Below are 20,403 nucleotides of genomic sequence, written 5' to 3' on the forward strand. Positions count from 1 at the left end.
TCCAGGAGGACTGGGTAAGGGGCTGGAGGGGCACCTGAGGGAGAGCCCGGGGTGGGGGAGGAGTCCAGGGCCCCAGCCTCAGCCCAGCCCTGCCCACGGAAGGCCCCAGCGCTGCAAAGGGGTTCCCAGGGTAGCCCAGGGACAGTGCAAGGTCCGGGCACCCGTCCCCACTCCTGCCTGCTCTGACGGACTGTCCCCACACGGCCTAGAGCATGAACAGTGCCTGAGGGGCGGGAGCTGATGGGAGGCCAGGCCAGAGGGGTGGGGGTCTCAGGCCTGCCTCTGCCCCCTCCCCTGCACTGTTGCCCTCCTTACCTCCACCCCCATCCCCCATCACACTCCCCCCCCCACAGGTGCCTCCTCTCTCTCTCTGCCCCCCTGCTTCACGTTGGCCTCTGCCTCGTACACCAAAGGCTCCCACAGCCCCAGCACCCGTGAGAAAGTAGGAGACCCTCTGCACGGCACTGCCCACCCAGCGGCTCCCCCAGGCAGCCCCGCTGAGGGAGCTCCCTGGTGCCCCCCGCAGGAAACCCAGTCTGCGCTCCCAGACCCCTGGGCCACTGGGGAGGGGCGACAAAGGGCGGTACACGCCGGCCTCACAGCCCCAGCGAGGGGTCCAGCCAGGGCCGAGCTGCAGGCACCCTGACCTCACCAGGATCCCCGTGGGCCTGATGCCCACCCTCCTGCCCCCACTAGGTGGGTGGCAGGGCCCATGCTGGTCCCATTCAGGCAGTTGACCTGACCCACACCTCCCCCTCGATCATTTCCGGCCGCCTTGGGGCCATTCCAAAGCCCGAGGCCAGGGCTGCCAAGAATCCAGCTCCCGGGCGGAAGGTACCAGGCACTGGGACGGGAGCCCGCACCCTGCCGGGAGCCGGCCCTGCGTCTAGGGGTGACCAGCCCCTGTCCCCTCACTGGCCACAGCTGCGTCCCCTCTGTGTCTGCACCACACACGGGACCTCCTTCCCCAGCTTCATCCCTCCCAGCCCGTACCCCAGATACTCGCACCCACCGCACTCACCCCACTCACCGTTGCTCAGAGCCGTTGAGCCCACTCAGTCCTGTGCTGAGGCCCTGGCTGGCCTGGGGTGGCCTTGGACAGAACCAGGGGGACAGGTGACGCTTGCCAGATGTGAACAGGGCCCGGGACCCCATCAACCCAGAGAGGCCTCTGCAGGGAGGTGGCCCTCTCTGTAATCCACTGCCACTGGGGGAGGTACCAGCCTCAGCACCCCAGGTAACAGGACAGGCTGAGCTCCACAGGGTGGGCGGGACTGGTGCAGGCGGGGATGCGCGGTGTGGGGGATGGGCCTACGCCCAAGGCCAGAGGGGCCCCCGGGCTGAAAGAGGTGCCCAGGGGGCCCCAGCCAGAGCCCCGACAGCTGGCCATCGGGGGAGGCTGTGCCCAGCACATCCGGCCCTCGGCCTCTGCTGCGGGGGCAGATTTGGCTTCTTTACCGTGGCCCAAGTTTCCCGTCACCCCGGGGCCTGCTGGGCCTTTCAGGATCAAACTCATACAGTGCAAACGGGGCCTCGCTTCCCCTCCCAGGGTCGCCAGGCTTGGAGACGGAACAGTGGTAGGGCTTGGGCTGGGGGCGGGGGGGTTCCCAGTCCCCGGTGGGAAGTGACCAGAGGCCCCAGAGGCAGGGCGGCACCGAGGCTCTTGCCCCCTGCCCCCATCCAGGCTGCTGCGGCGGGTCTTTCTGGGACTGGAGAAAGGACCAGCCGCGCAGGGGCCTCTGGCCACCCGCCCCCGCTCACCCTGCTGTGGCAGCGCCCAGGCCTGTCCTAGTCAGTGCCTCTTACATAAGCAGCCCTGTGGGGGGCTCAGCTGCCGCTGGGCTCAGCTGCCCTGTCCTGCCCCCAGCATCACGAGCTTCCAGTGGGCTGTCCTTTTGTCCTGGGTGGAGGCCAAGCCAGGCCCATAAATAGGGGTCTCCCCGGTGGCCTCCGCGCCTCCTGCCTGCCTCTCTGCCTGCGCTGCCTGCTCGGCTCTGGGAGAATGGCCGCTCTGAACATTCTGTGGACAGGGCTGGCCCTGCTGGGGGTCCTGGGGGTCCTGCAGATTCCAACCCAGGCCCAGGCCGCCCTGCAGCCCAACTTCCAAGAGGACAAGGTGAGGGGCTCCTTGCCGGGTCCCCAAGGCGGGACAGGGCCATGTAGGGAGCAGGGTGCTCCCTGGGGCCCAATTTTCTCCCTGGGAAGGGGGTGCTGAAGGGAAGGAGGGCTGGACCGGCAGGAGGAGGCTGACCACGAGAGGCCTTCCCGGGCAATTCGCCAACCAAGATCTGGGTACATTACCCCCGACTGGCAGGGAAGAACCTGTGTCCACGAGCGCCCACACGGCACATGCAGACACGCGGATCACCTGCGTGCCCGTCAGCCCTGACCCAACACGGTTAGCCCAACGAGCTCACGATGCCCAGGGAAAACAGGCACACCTTCCACCCCTGGGTCCTAGGACACACCTCCGTGGGCGAGCGCGAAGATGGGGATGCCGCACAGGGCGGCGCCAGGGGATGGCCACAGCAACCGAGTGCGCGCGCGTTCGCGACCCTCCCCCCACTCCCCGCGCGCGCGCGCGCGCGCGCACACACACACACACACACACACACACACACACACACAGCTGGCGGCGCGCTCCCCCTCGGGAGCTGTGGGAACAGTCGGAGTGGGTCTCGCAGCCCCGCGCCCTGCTCCGACCCCTCCAGGGACGGCCTCGGCGCCCTCTGGCGCCAGCTCCACGTCCAGGCAAGGCCGGACCCAGTGGAGGGGGAGGGGCCGGGCTGGAGAGGAGGGGGAGGGGGAGGGAGGGAAGGGGAGGGGGAAGGGCGGGGGAGGGGAGGGAGGGGGAGGGGCGGGGGAGGGGAGGGAGGGGGAGGGGGAGGGGAGGGGAGGGGCGGGGGAGGGGAGGGGGAGGAGCGGGGGAGGGGAGGGAGGGGGAGGGGAGGGGAGGGGAGGGAGGGGGAGGGGAGGGAGGGAGGGAGGGGAGGGGAGGGAGGGAGGGGAGGGGAGGGGGGAGGGGAGGGGAGGGGAGGGGGGAGGGGAGGGGAGGGGAGGGGGGAGGGGAGGGGAGGGGAGGGGAGGGGAGGGGAGGGGAGGGGAGGGGCGGCCACCATGGCGCGTCCGGGAGGGTCCCGGCTGACCAGGGTGGGGGCCGTTCGCCGCAGTTCCTGGGGCTCTGGTTCACCTCGGGCCTCGCCTCCAACTCGAGCTGGTTCCTGGAGAAGAAGAAGGCGCTGTCCATGTGCAAGTCGGTGGTGGCCCCCGCGGCAGACGGTGGCCTCAATCTCACGTCTACCTTCCTCAGGTGGGCGGCGGGGCGGGCTTCTGGGGCCGAGAGCTCCCTGCCCATGGTCGCGGTCTAGGGACAGCCCCCACCCCTGCCTGACCCCTGACCCGAGGGTGACCTGCCCACAGGAAAGACCAGTGTGAGACCCGGACTCTGCTGCTGCGTCCTGCAGGCCCCCCAGGCTGCTACAGCTATACCAGCCCCCGTGAGTGGGGCCCCTCGCCAGACCCCAGGGCCAACTCAGGAGTGACACCTGCTGGTCGGGGACTCTGGGTGACACCCTGCCCTGCAGTACATGGAGGGGGTGGTGATGGCTGCTCTGCCAGGGTCGGCCTGGATCTGCCCCGGGATGGAATCTCCCCAGCTGTCTGCTGCCCCGTCCCGCTGCCCCCAATGCTTCCCCCACACCTTCCGCAGCTCTCCGCCCCAGGACCTCGGGCCTCCTCGCTCCCTGCCCGGGAACGACCTCCCCACTGCGAATCTTTCCTCCTCCCGAGAGGAGTTTGGCTGCAGAGTTTGTGGCTGTCCCATGAACTCCCGATTTTCTGAGCCTGTGTGTTTGCTGGGCCCCCAGGACTTCTGGTTTGGGGCCGCTGGGCTGTGCTGGCAGGAAGCAGCGGTCTGGGGAGGGGCAGGGAAGGCAGCTGGACAGAGCGTGGGGCATCAGGGCCCCTCCCAGCCCACAGAGGCGCTCTCCCCAGGGGTCCCCGACCCACCGCGGTTGTCTCCTGGGCCCCCAGACTGGAGCGGCAACCACGAGGTGTCGGTGGTGGAGACGGACTACGAGGCCTATGCCCTGCTCTACACCGAGAGCTTCCGAGGCCCCGGCCAGGACTTCCGCATGGCCACGCTCTACAGTACGTGCCCCACGCCAGCTCCCGCCGCCCGGCCTGAGGCCCGGCCCACGGGGCAGCCTGGGGACTCCCCAAGCCAGGGGGTGGGGGCCGAGCGAGGTCTCCCAGATGGAGGCCAGCGGCTTCTCCTTCTGCCCCAGGCCGCACCCAGGCCCCCACAGCTGAGATCAAGGAGAAATTCGCCACCTTCGCCAAGGCCCAGGGCTTCACAGAGGATAGCATTGTCTTCCTGCCACAGACTGGTGAGGGGCCGCTAATCTGACGGGAGGGATTAAGGTCAGGTTACAGGCAGACACACGGTCTCCTGATTCGGGGGTGGCTGAGGCCTGGGGTTCATCCGGCCGACCGCCCGCTGACCGGTACACGGCCTCCAGAGTGTGGGCGGTCTGTCCTCCACACCGTGACCTTGGCCTGAAACACCCCCTCCCCGGGTTCACTGCGCACCTACTGTGTGCCAGGCCCCGGGTCGGCCCCCAGGATACGTAGGTCCCCAGCCCGGTGGGGGGCAAGCCCTAGAAACAAAACCCGCGGGGTGGGTGTGCCCATGGGGACACAGGGACAAGCGCCCTGGGCTCAGCACGGGCTCCCCGAAGTCTCAGCGCCCACGGCCTCCCTGGGGCAGGCAGCCTGCTCTGGGCCCCCGGAGGGACGGGACCCCCTCCTTGTTTGGAGGAGCAGGGCCAGGGAGCGGGGTGGTGTGCTGCAGTCAGCAGTTTGAGGGTCAACCGAGACGCTCTCCAGGGCCGCGGGGTTAGCGACAGGTGGGGCGGGGGAGGTGGCCCGGCCTGGGGCGCTGACCGCCGTCCCGGGCTTCTCTTGGCAGACAAGTGCATGGAGGAGAACACGTAGGTGAGTGGGGTGCTGGGGGCTGCCTTCACCCAGCGGTGCCCACCCATGCGTTCCTTCACTCACTTGGTCGCTCGGCGCACGCTCCCCACAGCCCCACCCACCACGCAAGGCTGGTCCAGGCCCCTGGGGCTGCTCCGAGGAGGAGGGGGCTCCACTGGGGTTCCGCGAGGTCGTTGGGGTAGGAGGGGCTGGCGGCTGGAACAGGAACCGGGAGGGGAGGGGAGGGCAGGGCGGGGAGGCCCCCATCAGGGGGTGGGGCCCTGGGACGGCCATTCCCCCGTGGCCTGCAGCCAGCAGGGGCCTGGGGCCCGGGGCCCGGACTGCGGTGCTGCCCGCCACACCGACAGGTCCTGCTCTCTTGGCCAGGTGACCCCAGCCCTCAGGACCTGGCCATGCTGCCCTGCTCCGCCTTTTCCTTCAACACCCCCAAGACCCCAGCCCCAGCTCCTGCGCCACCGGCCCTGCCCCCTCGGGCTTTATCCCAGCTCTGAGAATAAACTCCGGAAGCAAGTCAGCAGCCTGGTCTCTGTCTGTCTGTCCTGCAGTCGTTGCCCCCCTGGGCCTGGCTTTGGCAGGCCCCCGGGACCTGACCGCCGCCCTCTTAGGTCTCCCTACCCCCTCTGTAAAATCTTGGAGGCTGGCTCTGCATGACACCCCCAAGGGGTGAGCAAGGGCCCCGCTAGCCAGGCGCCTGGTGGAGTGGAAGACACGGCTGGGTCAGAAGCCAGGACAGCTTAGGGGAAGCGCCGACGCGTCCCCCACCCACTCCACTCGGGGCCCTGATCTCACCACAGCCCCTCAAGGCCCAGCGGCAGCTGAGCCGGTTCTGGTCAGGTGCCCACAGCCTGCCCCCTGCCCCCCGTCCGGGAAAGGCCCGAGGCCCAGGGCAGTTTTTGAAGGCGTGGGATTAGTGCACTCAGGCTGGGCAGAGATACAGGTTTGCGGGGACCAAGAGGAAGGTGGCCGGAGTGTCCGTGCCCCCCTGGACTGGGACAGACTGACTGAGTGGGCTGGAGACAGGCCACCCTCCCATCTCCCATGGCTACCTGAGAGTCTCCAGTCCCCTGGCCTCTGGCCTGGGCCTCAAGGGCACGGCCCTGCCCGTTCACCAGGCCTCTGGCACCGAAGCTGAGCCAGAGACCCGAAGCACGGTCTCCCCTCCCCGCAGTCCCTCACCTGCTAGCCCCCGGACTCCTGGCCGGCGTGGCCATTCTCAGGCACCTGTCCTGGGCCCTCCTGGCTCACATGTGCAGCCTGCCCACCAGACCCCACCCAGGCAGACGTCAGCCAGGCCCCGCCCAGGCACCGAGGGTGTGAGGCTCAGAGGTGAGGGTGGACTTCTGGGACGCTTCCTGGAGGAGGGGGCCTGAGGCTGGGCCTCGGCCAAGGGCTGGGGGCCACGTCCCAGAGCGCCTGCCAGGCCTCGCCTCCCCTTGCTTCGGGGCATACGGCCCCTCCCCAGGAGGAAACACCTGGGCTGGCCGGGGGTGGCTGGGGGCCACTGGGCCAAGGTGCTCCAGGGTGCACCTCGATCGTGAGCCCATCACAGTGGGCTCTGTCCCAGCATGCCAGCGCCCCAGGGTGTCTCGAGGGCCTAAAGGCGCAGTGGGAGGGGCCATCTCAACTCTCCTACCCCGCCCCTGAGCCCGTGCAGTCGACGAGAGACACCCTCCACCACGCTGCAGGTGCTGCTCGTTGGCTGGACCCTCGTGCTGCTCGCGGCATCCCCAGGCTGGGCCCAGGTCCCCACCCAGGCCAACTTGACACCAGCCAGGTGTGTCCAGACTTCCCTAGGCCAGACCTGCTCCTCACAGACAGCCTCCTTCTGGCTGCGTTCTACCCAGAGAGGCCGGAGGGCTGGGGTAGCCCAGCCCAGCCCCGCCCATACCCTCTCTGGCCCAAGCTTAGCTCATGTCTGGGGACAGGGGACAGAGCTCGCGTCCGTCTGCTCGTCCAGCTTGGGGTGGGTGTGCTGCGGAGGACGGCAGGCCCCTCGGCCCCGCCTCTGGGCTGTGCTCACTGCCACTCCCCAGGCCTCAGACCGGATGAGTGGCAGCTGCCCCGCCCCCCGATTCCAGGTCAGGGAGGCTGTGGCACAGGGGCTGCCCCCCAGCTCTCCCTGTCCCCTCCCTGCAGTTCCAGGGCATCTGGTGCACGGCTGGGGCGGTGTCAGATGACCAGGGCTTCCTGGACTCCAAGGACAGCATGAAGATGCCCGTGGTCTTGGTGACCCCCTTGGCCAACGGCGACCTGGGCCTCAAGTTTGGGTACACCGCATAAGGGATCCCAGGAGCCCCACCTCGGACTGGCCGTAACCCCGGCCGGCGTGAGGTCAGACGTGAGCCAGCAGGAGCCAGAGGTGTCCCTGACCCGTCAGGGAGCCAGAGCCAGGCCCGCCCCTGACCCTGCGCCAGGCTGCGGGGGCCGTTAAAGCAGCAGCTGCAGCTTGCCTGCTCCCCGAGGGGCCCGCCTGAGGCCTGGGCGTGGAGGAGCAGCGTCCTTGTGCGTGCGTGCGTGCGCGTGTGCGTGCGTGCGTGCACGTGGGTGTGTGCTGTATGCGTGCGTGCGCGTGTGTGCGTGTGTGCGTGTGGGTGTGCGCGTGCGTGCGCTGCGTGTGTGGGTGTGCATGTGTGGGTGTGTGCGTGCATGCGTGCGTGTGGGTGTGTGCTGTGTGCGCGTGTGTGGGGTGTGTGTGTGGGTGTGCGCGTGCGTGTGTGTCTGGAGGGGAAACCGGAAGGCCCCACAGACCCCGCAACCCCAGGCTGTGTCTCCCTGCCCCCCAGAGTGTCTCCTGACCTGTAAGTGAATTATAAAGCACCTGTGTGATTAAGCATCGATGTGACGGCGGGGACAGGTGGGCCCTGGGACAGGCTGGACACCATCGCCCACACGCGGCCGTCGGCAACACCTAAGTGGCAGCCGTTTGTGTCATGGTCGGGCAGCGTCCTCAGGGGCTGGGGGCTGACCCGGACCCTCCCCGCTCAGGGGGCCCAGTGGGGCCGCAGCAGCCTGGCCGGGGCTGCTGTGCAGGCTGCTGGGGTCCTCCTTCCCAGGCCCGATGGCGGGTGCCAGAAGACGGACGCGACCCTCACCAAGGATGCCGTGGACGGGCGGCTCAGCAGCGCGGGTGAGGTGGGCAGTGCCGGGAGAGAGACAGAGGGTGGGCAGCGGCAGGGCTGGCTTGGCCAGGGCCGTGCGGAGGGGACGGGGCATCCTGAGCCGGCGCCCAGCTCCGCAGGCTCTCGCTTCCCCAGCCATGGCCCAGACCAACATCCGGGTGGCTTTCACCGACTACAAGCACTGCACCGTGTTGTACTCCTAGACGCAGAAGGGGGACGTTAGGAACGTCTGGCTGCGGCTCTACAGTGGGTGATGGGTGGTGGGTGACCCAGCTAGAGCGGCAGCACTCCTGACGCGTCCCTCAGCCCATCACGGCCTTCTCTGGGGGCCACATGCAAGGTTTGGTCTGTAGTGCCCACGTGCCCTTCGCAGCAAGCTCTGACTCGGTGGCAGGTGGAACCACCATCTCCCAGTGTCTCCTTGGGGTCCCTTCCCACCCCCTGCTCCCCACTTCCCCCTCCCCCTCCCAGCCCTGCCTCTCTGCTCACCGGCCCTCCCTGCTCTCAGCCCAGGCCCCAGAGCCATTTCCTGAAGATGCCCAGAAGATGCAGCAGCTGGCACCCCAAGTGGGCTTGAACCCCAGCCAGGGCGCCCTGCTGCCCAAGTCAGGTGAGCGCTGTCCCCGTGCCGGCTCAGGGCTGCAGGAGCTGAAAGACCCTAGACCCTGATGGTGGGGGGCGGGTCAGGGGGAGCCAGGGCCCAAGCCTCACTCCACTGGCCCCGGACCCAGAACAGGAGGACCAGGGGATGGTGGGCGGTGCCCTGGCCAGTGCCCCTCAGGAGGGGGTCACAGGCCAGGAGGCTTGGCTACTCCGGGGGGGTGCAGCGCCTCCAGCCCGGGGAGGGGGCACTGGGTGTCTCCTCGGGCCCTGCTCTCTTCCACAGGCCAGTGTGCTGGCGCCCTCGCCTAGGTGAGTGCATGGGGCTGGCCCGGACCCAGTGCCCTGCTGACCCAGGGAGGCCCCTCCTGGCCAGAGGGCTGCACTCTGGGGGTCCTCCGTCCTGGGGCAGCAGCGGGGAGGGACAGAGTGGGGCCCCGGGGCGGGCCCAGGGAGGGCAGGAGGAGGTGAGAGGCTGCCGCCCCTCCCCACAGCTGCTGCCCGGTTGGTTTGCAGTAAGGGACCCAGCCCAGGGGTTGGAGCAGAGGCCCGTGATGCTGGGGCCCAGGGTACCCAGCCCTCCTCAAAGAGCGGCGGCCTCCCTCCACCCCCAGGCCCCAGCACCATAAACTGTCTCGAAAAGCCAGCGCTGTGCTTTTCTTGGGTGGGGGCAGGAATAGGGGGTTGGGGCAGAGGAACCGTGTGGGCCGGGGCAGGGGCACTCTGGGTCCCCCTGAGGCCTGGGACCTGCCCGGAGAGGGACAGTGCGGGGCTCAGCTCCAACCCTGCAGGGAGACCCCTCCATGGCCGGTTCTGGGGACCCAGAGGGACTGGAGCGGGACCCCTCACCACCCAGGCAGGCGTTAGGCCTGGGAGGGGCCGAGGCTTGGCCCCACGGGTGGTAGGATCCACCGTCGGTCAGACAGGGCATCACAGTGGCTTCCCTGGGTCCCCCGCTGACCCCGGGCACCAGGCCAGGGGTGCTGCCCTCGTTCCGTGGCGCAGACCTGTGTGCAGTTGCCCGACCCACACCCAGCGTGTGCCTGGGCTCCACAGGCCCTGGGGTCCTCCCAAACCGAGCCCGAGGGGGTCTGCGCCGCTTCCCACCCCAGGCGGCCTTCCAGCACCCCTTCTCCCTCGACCCCCGCCCTCAAGGCAGAGCTCTGTCCTGCCGTCGTGTTTCTGAGGGAAACAGCGCGGTCCTTCAAGGACTGGTCCTGAAGGATTTGAGGGTAAAATGGCACAGTACCTGTCACGTGACTAGTTCAGAAGAAAATCGTACCAGCTGTAAATATGTCAAAATGTTGATGGTGGTTGCATCTGGGTGACGGTCTGTTATACTATCATTTCTGCTCTTCACTCGGTTAGACAGTTTTCCTGAGAAACACAGCCCTGTCCTACCAGACGGCGAGGTCACTGGGATAAAGAGCCCCGCATCCCAGGGACCGCAGACAGCCCCTCCACACCTGCACCCAACACCTGGAGGCCCCGCCGCCGCCCCTGCCGCCTGGCCGACCTGCCGGCCTCTGGCCCTCTGCAGACACTACAAGGGCAGGGTCTCCCCCCTCCCCCCAGCCTGACACCAGTCCCACTATGTGGGAGCAGTTGGGAAGGCCCAGAGATCCAGCACCTCCCACCCAAGATGCCACCTGCCAACCAGCAGAGGCGCCCACAGAGGGAGCCTGGTGATGAACTCACAGTCAACTTTGCCAACCAGCAGAGGCGCCCGCAGAGACACTGGTGATGAACTCGCAGTCAACTTGCTTTTCTTTTCTGCCCCTGGCAGCGCCGTGTGGCTGTGGGATCTCTCTTCCCCAACCAGGGATCAAAGCCGGGGCCCCCGGCAGAGCAAGTGCCGAGTCCTAAGCACGGGACCGCCAGGGAATTCCCAGTTGATCTATTGATCAACTGATCTATCGGTTGTCATTCAGCTTCCACGTGGAACAAGAGAAGACGTGGTGGAAATTGCCCAGGAGCAGGGATTTAAGGCGGGGCGGGGTGGGGGGAAGAGTCTCCAGCAGGCTCTCGGTCCCTTCCTTCCCCACTAACTCATCCCTCCCATGTCCCCTGGGAAGGATCTGGAGTGAGGAGATGCAGTTTTCCCTTCACGGCCCATTGGGGGGCAGCCCCCCAGGGCCCCTCTGGACCCAGGAAGGGGGTCACGCCCCTGGCAGCTGCGGATCAGCCCAGTCCTGCATTCCCAGCTGCGGCCACACGGGGGCAGACTTCAGCCAGTTCTCCACCCGGAAGCCCAGGGCTGCGTGTGTAAGATCTGTCGGCTGGCACCCTCCTCTGCTTGCAACTACTCCAGTGGGTCCCATCTCACTGAGAGTAAAGGCCAAAGTCCTTAGGTGGCCAACAAAGGCCCCCCGATCGGCCTTCTTCTGACCCCACCACTATGACTGCAAAGAGCCGGGTCACTGGAAAAAAGATTGTCGGTGCTTCGGGTGCCTTCAGTCCTCGGACCAGCCTTTCCAACGCCCTCCTGACCTCCAGAGACGGGGTCCAAGGAACCACGGGGGCTCTTCCCAAACCTCCCTCTTTTTTTTTTTTTTTCTTAAACTGTGTCTTTTCTTTCTTTCCAACCCTCCCTCTCAGTCAGCTGAGGTTGGTTACTGATTATTTACATGGACGAGAGGAAGAGACAAGTTTTGTTTGAGCTAAACTGAGGACTGCAGAGCAGAGACCCAGATTCAAGAAGCACTTGACTTGCGTTCCCCAGGCTACACAATGGGGGAGGCCTATACAAGCAAAAACTGCCAAGTTACGTAAATTGTCAAGAATTAGAACAGGAGCTGGCAATAAGGAAGGTGCTTATAGAGCAAGAATTGGTTGGGCTCCAAAATGCATAGTTACCAGGAGAGATCTTGAGATTTTAAGGTTGCTGGTGGCAGCAACTAGCAGATGCTATTTTGAGAACAGTTGGTCATGACCTTGAGTCTGATACAGCTCAGAAAATTCAAGTCCCCAGTGATGCAGGAACTGTCTGAAACCACATCCGCGATGGCCACCCGGCTCCAATTCGGATGCCTGAACCACAGTTTAATATCTTGTCAGAACAACAAACATCAAACGTGACAAGGGTACATTTCTTCAAGTTTTCAAAACAGATTAGCAGGTACACAGCAAGTCAGCATGACCTTGGCGTCTGGGAAGGGAATCTCATCTTCAAAGGAATACTGGCATTGGTGTTGCTGGGGAGGGGGCAGCACGCAGCATTTATCCCTGTATTCAAAGTGGACATTCTAAACAATCAGGTAATGCATTTTTCTCCTCCTCCTCCTTATTTTTTAATGGTTAAAGCAGATATACAGTTTACGTTTGACGGGCCATAAGACAGACTGTTCTAATTAGCATAAAGTTCAAGCCAAAGTATGTCTAATCCAGAATAACTTCCCCATACCTTAATATGTGCAAATTTCTTTCATCAGCTGTGTCTTCCCGAAGTGCTTGTTTAATTCTTTCTGTGTTGAGTGTGCTCTTGCTCTTTTCGCTGTTCTAAGACACAAACTTTAGATGGGAAATTCCTGAGAGATCTCCCTCCTACCCCTCCTTGTTACGTGAATGTGATCGCAGTAGGCTTCTCATATGTGCACTCTCCCTTCCACATGGGACAGGACACCCAGGACAGGTCCTCTCTGGCATCAAGGGACGAAAGTTGCTGAATCTGTAAAAAACCTGACCGTTGACCAGCAATGCTTTTAGAGAAAGCATGTAAAGATGAATAAACAGAAACCTTATTTAAAATAGTCAGGAGGCCACAAGGGGGAGACCTCACCCCATACTGTGCAGCCTCAATTGCAGACCAACAGGAAGGTTACTAGTTACTACCCAGCAGGAGGAAGATTTTTCTTCCCACCCAGCAACGGCCCAGCCAGTGAGAGACCAGCACAGTTCAGCCAATGAAAAGCCACCACACTTCCAACTCCCAGTTTCCTCCAATGGACTCTTCTGTTTAGAACACCCCACCCCATTCCCCCTTCTCCTCTATAAAAGAGTTTCCTGTCTTTTGTTCTTCAGATTTGCCTGTGGTTTCCCCTAGATTGTATGCACTCAATTGTGATTCTTTGCTCTTCCCAAATAAACCCACGCTGCTGGCAAAATAACTGGCTATTTTATCGTTTTAGGTCAACACATATGAGATAACACAAGTCCAGGGATTAAGGACCTGATACCTTTAGAGGTCATTATTCAGCCTACCACATTCTACCTAGAGACAACTTCCTAGAGCCTGAGCACTGTGCCTGGAGGGACTAATGTTTAAGGCTGTCCCGGGGGCTGGTGACTCCACACTCACATCTCTGGGCCTGATCCTCTAGAGTCGTGTGTACACAGCAGCTTTCATTCATCTCCATCAGACATACAGCCATATCAAGAGCTCATAAGACGAAGGAGCGGCGCCCATGTCCTCTCCAGTCCTGCCTTAGCCCAGTCGTCTTGGAAAGAGCACTTTTTTTTTTTTTTTGGCTGCGTCAGGTCTTAGTCGCAGAACGCGGATTTTTCTTTGCAGCGCGTGGGCTTCTCTCTAGCTGTGGCGTGCAGGTTTTCTCTCTCTAGTTGTGGCGCATGGGCTTAGCTGACCCTCAGCATGTGGGATCTTAGTTCCCCAACCAGGGATCGAACCCGCGTCCCCTGCATTGGAAGGCGGATTCTTTACCACTGGACCACTGGGGAAGTCCTGGGAAGGGCATTTCTACTCTTCCTAAATGCAGGGGTCACCATGATCTCTCCCCTCCTCCCCTGCACCTCTCTCCAACTCCACTCTGAGCCCCTGGCACAGCTCTGTCCTGAGGAACTCAGCAGCCCTCTAGTCTCCCTGGCCCCCTCACCTCCACTCCCACAGCCCTTCATCCCCTCACCTCATGGCATTCAACATGGGCTTTATACACATAAATCAGAAGTACCACTCCCCAGCCCACCCCCGCTTAAACCCTCCAAAGACTCCCCACTCTGCATTCACTCACTTACATATTTATTGAATATCTCTATGTGCCAGCCACTGTTTAGACACTGAGGATACAGTGGCAGATAAAACAGAATGTCCTGCCCTTGTGGACCTCATGGGGAAAATTGGCAATAAACAGGATAAATAGCTATATTAGTCACCTACTGCTGAAGACCAGATTACCCCGAAACTCAGTGGCTTTAAACAACAGCGTGTATTGTCTCCCAGTTTCTGAGGGTCAAGAATCCGGTCCTGGGTGCTCTGGACCCTCGGCGCAAAATCTCTCGAGAGGCTGCAGTCGAGCCACTGGCTGGGGCTGTGTTCTCATCAGAAGGCTCAGCTGGGAAGGGGTCTGTGTCTCAGCTCCCTCACTGGTTGTTGGCCAGGCCTTGGTCCTTTGCCACGGGACTCCTCATGTCATGGTGAGCAATTCCAGAGAAAGAAAAAAGTGACAGCCCATCACTTCTGCCACATTCTATTGGCTAGAAGCCAGTTACTCAATCCAGCCCACACTCAGGGGAGGGCTACACAAAGGTGCAAACGCAGGAGGCACGTGGTTGGGGGCCATCGTAGAGGCTGCTGTCACAACACGTTAATCAGAATGTACTCTATGTAGTGACAAGCTGGAAAACAGATGAAAGAGGAGAGAGGACATGAGATGTTGGGCCGGGTGCTGAAACTGGATATAAAACAATAGGGAAGGCCTCACCGAGAAGGTGACTTTTGAGTGAACACCTGAAGGGAGTGAGTAACTCTGGGGAAAGGGGGTGCCGGGCAGAGACAACCGCGAATGCAGAGGTCCTGAGGCAGGAGCCTCATGGGAAGGGGCTTGTCGCGTGAGGGTTGTCGAATAGGAGGAAGCAGGCGACGAGGCAGGCCTGGCTGCAGCCATACTTGAAGTGCATCAGCACAGCCTACAAACCCACCTGCCGCCCTCGTACGCCTCGCTGCGGGCACCCTGGCCTCTAGCAAAGCCCTGAGCACAGCTGCTCTGTGTCCACTATGGGGCTTCCGCAGAGGCTGCCCCCTCTGCCTGGTACCCTCTTTCCTGGCACGCTCCACCTCTCTCTTCTTCCAGGTCACAGGCACTTGGCACGACCTGAGGATTGCATGTTTCGTTTGTTTATTTGTCCATCCCATGAGCTCTCACAAGCTCCAGGAGATCAGAGACCTTGTCTCTTGATCAAGGTGTGCCCAAGGCCCGGGACAACACGAGGCAAAGAACAGGTGCTGGGTAAACATTGTGGAATGCATGAACGAGTGGCGGAAGCCTGTTGCACCGGTTACCGTACTTTATTCACTTTCGTATTTTGACTTGTTTCAGTTGACAATAGGAAGCTGGGTGCGAGGGGGAGGCCGCAGCGATCAGCGAGGGGGTCAAAGCAGTCTGAGGCCAGAGCAGTGGCCGGCGCGGCCTGCGCCCAGTCAGGGTTTGCGCGAGGGGGTGGAACCCCGGACTCAGCGGGGACAGAGCAGGGGGTAAGGCTCAAAGAGACCCCGAAGTGTGCGCGGGCTCCCGAGTCCCGGAGCGCGCTGCACAGCCCTTGTCCCGTAAAACAGCTCTCAGGACACGCCGGCCCAGCCCGGGAGCCCCGCCCTGCGCACGAAGCTCCGCCCCCACCGGTGCAAGCACCGTCCCGTGACTAAGCCCCGCCCAGCGAGCCCCGCCCCGCGCAGGCCCCTTGGGCACCGCTCGGCACTGCCCCCCCCACCCCCAGCCCGCCCACTGGCACGGGCCCCGTCCCCGCTCCGGAAGCCTTCCGCCCGCGCAGGCGCCCTAGGTCCCGAGGTGGCCCTAGGTCCCGAGGCGGCCCTAGGTCCCGAGGCGGCCCTGGATCCGCCCGGTCCCTCCGCCTGCCGAGGTGCCATGGTTCCGCCGCCGCTGTCGCCGCCGCTCTGCACGCTGCCGCCCGGCCCCGGACCCCCGCGCTTCGTGTGTTACTGCGAGGGGGAGGGCAGTGGGACGTGGGAACGCGGCGGCTTCAACCTCTAGTGAGTAGCGGGGTCCGCAGGGCTGCGGGCAGCTCTGCGGGCGGTCCTGCCTGACAGCCCCTCCCCTGCAGTGTGACGGACGCCGCGGAGCTTTGGAGCACCTGCTTCACGCCGGACAGCCTGGCGGCCCTCGTGGGTAACAGGGCTCCTGGGCGGCCGGCAGCCTCCAGCACCCCACGCCCGCAGCGCGGACCACGTGTGGGATCGAAGGGGGCGGCCTGGGATTCCCCGGAAGGGTCAAGACACCCTTCCCACGGCTCTGTAGCTGTAGTCCTAAGATTGGTCCCGGGCGGCTCTGGGTCGGGCAGTTTTGGGGTGTCCCCAGTATTCCTAGGGTGTCAGGCACCTGGTGACCAGTCCCTGTGCCCTGTAGAAAGCCCGTTTTGGCCTGAGTGCAGCTGAAGACATCACCCCCCGCTTCAGGTGAGCCCCTGAGCGGGGGGCGGGGGGGGCAGGTGGGATGGGGAGCGAGCGGCGAGTGGGTCTGGTCACAGCGCTCAGCCCGCCTCCTTTCCCAGGGCAGCCTGCGAGCAGCAAGCTGTGACTCTCACCCTGCAGGAGGACAGAGCATCCCTGACCCTTTCAGGGGGGCCCTCTGCGCTGGAATTTGAGCTCTCCAAGGTGCCGGGCCCAGAGGCAGCCTCCAGATTGCAGGCACTGACACTGGGCCTGGCAGAGCGCGTGTGCAGCTTGGAGCAGCGGCTGGCAGGTAGGGTGGGGGGTAGGCATCTCACACTCTCACTGGGGTCCCCCTGCTGGGGCCTCCATTCCTGCTTTCTCCCCAGCTGCTGCAGAGGAGACGGCCAGCAGCCCCAGGAAGAGCTCCCGGCAGGTGGGCCCTCTGCTCTTCTTACCAGGTAAGGCCTGTCACCTGTGACTTGGGTTGGGTGACTCAGTTTCCCCAGAGAGAGGATCTGTCTGTGTGGAGAAGGGGTTGTGGCCCTGGCATCCTGCTAGATTCAAGAGCCCCCCTCCCTCATTCTCTTTTCCCCAGACCCGGATCCTCAGAGAGCTGGCCCTGGACCTGGGGTCAAGAGGCGGTGTCCAGGAGAGTCTCTCATCAACCCTGGCTTCAAGAGGTGCCCACCCACTCCCCCTCCCTCTTGTGCCCAGGGTCCATCCCTGGACCCTGCCCGCCCGTCCACACCCCCATGGTGTCATTCCCTCTTCTCTCCCAGCAAGAAACCAGCTGGTGGTGTAGACTTCGACGACCCCTGAAGGTGCAGCAAAAAGTGTGACCGTCGGGAGGCTGCTTGCCAGGGGAGGGGCAGCCCCTGGGACCCTCCCACTGGCACCTGCCCATCCCGCTGCCAGGCAGGAACAGGCCTGCTCCTCCAGCCCCTTCCCCATCAAATAAACATCTTCATCTGGCGGAGGTCACAGAGGTCAGGGCCAGGCTCTGGTTCCTGGGGGCTGGCTCCAGGAGAGGGTTCGGGGATTGCCAGGCCTGCGGTCTGGGCGTGGGGCCGCGTCAGGCTCTGCGCTCCATGGTGGAGCTGCCCGGCTCTCCCCACCTGCCCAGCTGTCCCTGCCTGGCCAGCCCAGGAGCCAAGAAGGTTGTGTGAGGTGGGGCTGGGGCTCTGAGAGGCTAGAACTCTGCTTTTGTCCCTCCGGGCACACGCCTCCCTGATGCAAACCCCACGTGATGACCAGGGAGATGGGGGTGGCCTGCCTGCCACCTGGGGCAGAGCTGAGGAATATGGGCCCACCCTCCGGCCTGGAGACCCAAGTTGCCCAGACGGGGCTCTGTTCCCCACCCTCCCCAGCCATCCTGCCGCCCCACCCTGGCCTGACTGGTTTGGGAGCCCAATCCAGTCCCGCCATCCCTGAGGAGTGGGGGTATGGACCGCACGCCGCCCACTGGGTTCTTTGCCGGTCCTTCCTGGCTGTCATCTGGAGCTGAGCGTCTCACGGTGGGAGTTTGGGGGTGGCAGAAATTGCGGGGCTTCTGGTCCTCGTATGTCCGTACCCGCTCACTGAGGCAGAGATGCCTTTCTGGGGCTGCAGAGGAGCGGGCGGGTGGCGGGGAAGGCGGGCGCGCTAGCGGGGGAGCACGGCGGGCCGGTAGGCCGCCAGGATCTTGGCGCTGTGTGGACACATGTAGTTGAACTCTTTCTCCTGCAGGGCGTTGTCCGGGTAGCGGCAGACGCCGCGCAACTCAGAGGGGATGGGCGCCTGGCGGAAGTGCGCGCACACCGTCTGCGGGCGAGGGGCGCGGTCGGGGTCTCCTCGAGGGTCCGCCCCGCCCCGCTTTGCCCCCCCGGCCCGGCGCTCACGTTCACGGTGTGCAGCTTGGGCAGCAGCCCGCAATCGACCAGCGTGAGCTGGTCGCCGTCCACAAACCGGTGGCGTGACTCGCGCAGCTGCGGCTCCCGCGCCAGCTCGTGCTCCAGGGGCGCGCGCAGGTAGCTGTCCAGCTTGGCGAGGGCGCACAGCAGATGCTGGTACAGGGCTGGGGGCGGGGAGCGCGGTGAGGAGCCGGCCGGGGGCGCCACTCCCCCCAGCCTCGCCGTGTCTCCGGACCCTCCTCATCATTGTCCAGCGCGGGCACCGGGTTCTTGATGAAGGCGGAGAATTTGTGAAAGACGTCATTGCCCGCCGCGGTGGACTCCCTGTATCTGGGCGCTAGGCTGGGGAATCTGAGGGTGGAGGGGTTTTGGGTCTGCCCCTTGCGGGGCCCCGGGCTCTGTCCTGGGGGTGTCCTGCCTGAGGGCCCCATCTTGCCCCTCCCACCGCACCGGGCCCTCATTCTGGGGGGCCCAGCGTCTCCTCCAGAAACTCCTCAATCTGCAGCGTGTCCGTTTTGGCGTCGCCGTCATACAGCAGGACGGGCAGCTGCGAACCCGGGGCAAAGTCTTTCAGCACATCTGGGGACCTGTGGGCACAAGGCAGGGTGCCAGCAGCTGGCCCAAGGAGGGCCAGAGCCGGCAAGGGGTTCCCAGGGCAGGGGCTCACCTGCGGGGTCCACGGTGGCGAGTGTGAAGGACACGCCTTGAGAAGCAGGATCGTGGGGCCTCTGACAAGAAGGGCGGTGACCCACGCTCTCGCTGTCCTCACTCGCCTGGGTGGGAAGTGTAGAGGGGCGTCGGAGCAGGGAGCACACCCAGGAGCCCCGCGGCCTCCCACTGCCAAGAGGTTGGAGCAAGGCTAGGGCTCCAACTCAGTTGGGCATGGCCTGGACAAGCGGCCGCGAGGGCCCTTCACTGGGTCCCTGGGAGGCGGGGAGGGCTGCAGCGCTGCTGAGAGCCTGGAGGCTGGGCCAGGGCACCGGGGTGAGGGGTGCAGAGGCGGGAGCCTGGCTCTGGAGCTTGGTCCCTCGGCCCTTATCTTCAGAGCCTGGGCTGAGGCCAGGCCCCTGGGCACCAGGGCCTGCAGGCTGGTCGCAAGGGTGGGGTGGGACAAGTGAGCTGTTTCCGGAGTGATTCACTTTGCTGCACCGGGTACCTCGCTGCCCCGGGCTTCAAGGGTGGGAGGAGGCCAGGCCCTGGCAGCCCCTCACTGGGGTCGGCAGATCTAGGCACGGAGGCTGCCTGGCACAGCCCCTCTTCTGCTGCATTGACCCCAGCCTCCACCGGGCCTCGGCACTGCTCCCTGCCTGCTACGTGCCCGCCCCCCAGGGGCTTTTCCTTCAGGAGGGCTGGGCTGTGCCCGGGAGTCAAGGCTGGGAGTCAGGGTGAGGCCACCCCAAGCCCTTTGGGAATGGTTCACCGGCGCTACCCCCCTCGCCGCCCCCACCTACGCAGCCTCCAAGGACAGCCGGAGCCTAGCGCAGGGCAAGGGGTGCGGACCGTGCCGCAGAGACCCACCCTTCAGCCCTCCCCAGACCTTCCTGCAGCCCGGCCAGCCCGGCACCTTGACAAACAGCCGGGCTTGGCGGTCTCAGCCATGGTGGGGAGCTTCGAGCGGCGGCAGGGCCTGGGCGAGGACGTGCGGAGCTCCCTTTAAGGGTCCCCGAGCGCCCCGCCCTCCCCGGCCCGGGAGCCCGCCCTGTGGAGTCACCTAGGTGGCGCACAAGCAGCCAGGGCTCAGTGCCGGCGTGAGGGTGTGACCGTGGAGAACTGAGTGCTGGGAGCTGGACCGGGGGCGCCACGGCTTGGGGGGCGGAGTGGTGGAGGAGGCCAGTGCACTGGCAGTCGGGGTGCCGACCTGGGAGGGGGCAGCTCTGGAGCAGGGCCGCCCCCACCGTGAGCCCAACACCCCCGCCGCCTGTGAGGGTTCCCAGCCCAGAAAGCCGAGGAGCGGGAGGGAGATGAACAGCCCGGCCACAGCCTGTTTCCGCATCTGCCGACCAGGGCACTACAGGAGTGATAAATCCTTGGGAGGGACGCCCCCCTCCCACGTACTGATCTCCGTTAGATACAGCCCCCCACCCCCACCCAGGGCAGGGCCCACATTCCAAACGTGCCCGAGGGGGACGGGCCGGGCTCAGGTGTCTTTACCCGGCCGACCCCACACCCCTGCCCTTCCGTTGTGGGCTCAGGGCGGGCTTCTCCCTGCTCTTAACCTTTAAAAGAAAGAACCCTTGGGGTTAGAAGCCACAATCTTCTGAGCCATGGGGACCTCGCCCCCCACCCCCGCTCCACCTCCCCACCCTGGACTGGAAGGAGGCCAGAGGAGGCTGGGGGAGTGGGCAGCCTCACAGGTGTGCGCCTGCCGGCCCGCCCCGATAAGGGCCACTCACCGGACTCCCCACACTGGGGCCCAGCGCCTGGGGGGGAGGGGGGCTTAGGGAGGAGCCATCGTGGGGTAGCG

The 20,403-nt window shown here is 64.6% G+C and overlaps 4 protein-coding genes across 7 annotated transcripts; 3 read left to right on the forward strand and 1 right to left on the reverse strand.

The window, feature by feature from the left end:
* The first annotated feature begins 1,937 nt into the window (after window positions 1-1,937).
* PTGDS (prostaglandin D2 synthase) lies at window positions 1,938-6,698 on the forward strand. 3 transcript variants are annotated; one of them, XR_007478003.1, is made up of 7 exons: window positions 1,938-2,116; window positions 3,171-3,310; window positions 3,421-3,497; window positions 4,033-4,149; window positions 4,287-4,388; window positions 4,970-5,173; window positions 5,362-5,509. XR_007478003.1 is itself a non-coding variant. In XM_049711231.1 (7 exons), the coding sequence occupies exons 1-6, from the start codon at window positions 2,003-2,005 to the stop codon at window positions 4,993-4,995; spliced, it is 576 nt and encodes a 191-aa protein (XP_049567188.1). In that variant the 5' UTR covers window positions 1,938-2,002; the 3' UTR covers window positions 6,681-6,698. The 3 variants fall into 3 exon arrangements, 2 of the variants coding, with proteins under 2 accessions (XP_049567188.1, XP_012394204.1); XM_049711231.1 differs by lacking the exon at window positions 5,362-5,509 and adding an exon at window positions 6,681-6,698 and having other exon boundaries at window positions 4,970-4,995; XM_012538750.3 differs by having other exon boundaries at window positions 4,970-4,995.
* A 342-nt stretch (window positions 6,699-7,040) lies between these two features.
* LCNL1 (lipocalin like 1) lies at window positions 7,041-12,820 on the forward strand. Its single transcript, XM_049711879.1, is given in 7 exon segments — window positions 7,041-7,073; window positions 7,132-7,262; window positions 7,827-8,122; window positions 8,250-8,360; window positions 8,623-8,724; window positions 10,083-10,379; window positions 10,437-12,820. Coding segments are annotated over 6 exon segments (885 nt in total). The 3' UTR covers window positions 10,295-10,379; window positions 10,437-12,820.
* A 2,695-nt stretch (window positions 12,821-15,515) lies between these two features.
* PAXX (PAXX non-homologous end joining factor) lies at window positions 15,516-17,036 on the forward strand. 2 transcript variants are annotated; one of them, XM_004284962.4, is made up of 7 exons: window positions 15,516-15,651; window positions 15,723-15,783; window positions 16,025-16,074; window positions 16,170-16,360; window positions 16,437-16,508; window positions 16,646-16,730; window positions 16,830-17,036. In XM_004284962.4, exons 1-7 carry the CDS (start codon window positions 15,527-15,529, stop codon window positions 16,867-16,869), a joined length of 624 nt encoding a protein of 207 aa, XP_004285010.1. In that variant the 5' UTR covers window positions 15,516-15,526; the 3' UTR covers window positions 16,870-17,036. The 2 variants fall into 2 exon arrangements, with proteins under 2 accessions (XP_004285010.1, XP_033271006.1); XM_033415115.2 differs by lacking the exon at window positions 16,025-16,074 and having other exon boundaries at window positions 16,210-16,360.
* Window positions 17,037-17,183: 147 nt separating this feature from the next.
* Window positions 17,184-19,538, reverse strand: CLIC3 (chloride intracellular channel 3). The gene is given in 7 exon segments (XM_049711880.1): window positions 17,184-17,850; window positions 17,928-18,103; window positions 18,175-18,290; window positions 18,395-18,554; window positions 18,607-18,810; window positions 19,151-19,293; window positions 19,504-19,538. Coding segments are annotated over 7 exon segments (993 nt in total). The 3' UTR covers window positions 17,184-17,691.
* Window positions 19,539-20,403: the final 865 nt, after the last annotated feature.

The sequence above is a fragment of the Orcinus orca genome, chromosome 6 (genome assembly GCF_937001465.1).
Source record: "Orcinus orca chromosome 6, mOrcOrc1.1, whole genome shotgun sequence".
Lineage (NCBI taxonomy): Eukaryota > Metazoa > Chordata > Mammalia > Artiodactyla > Delphinidae > Orcinus > Orcinus orca.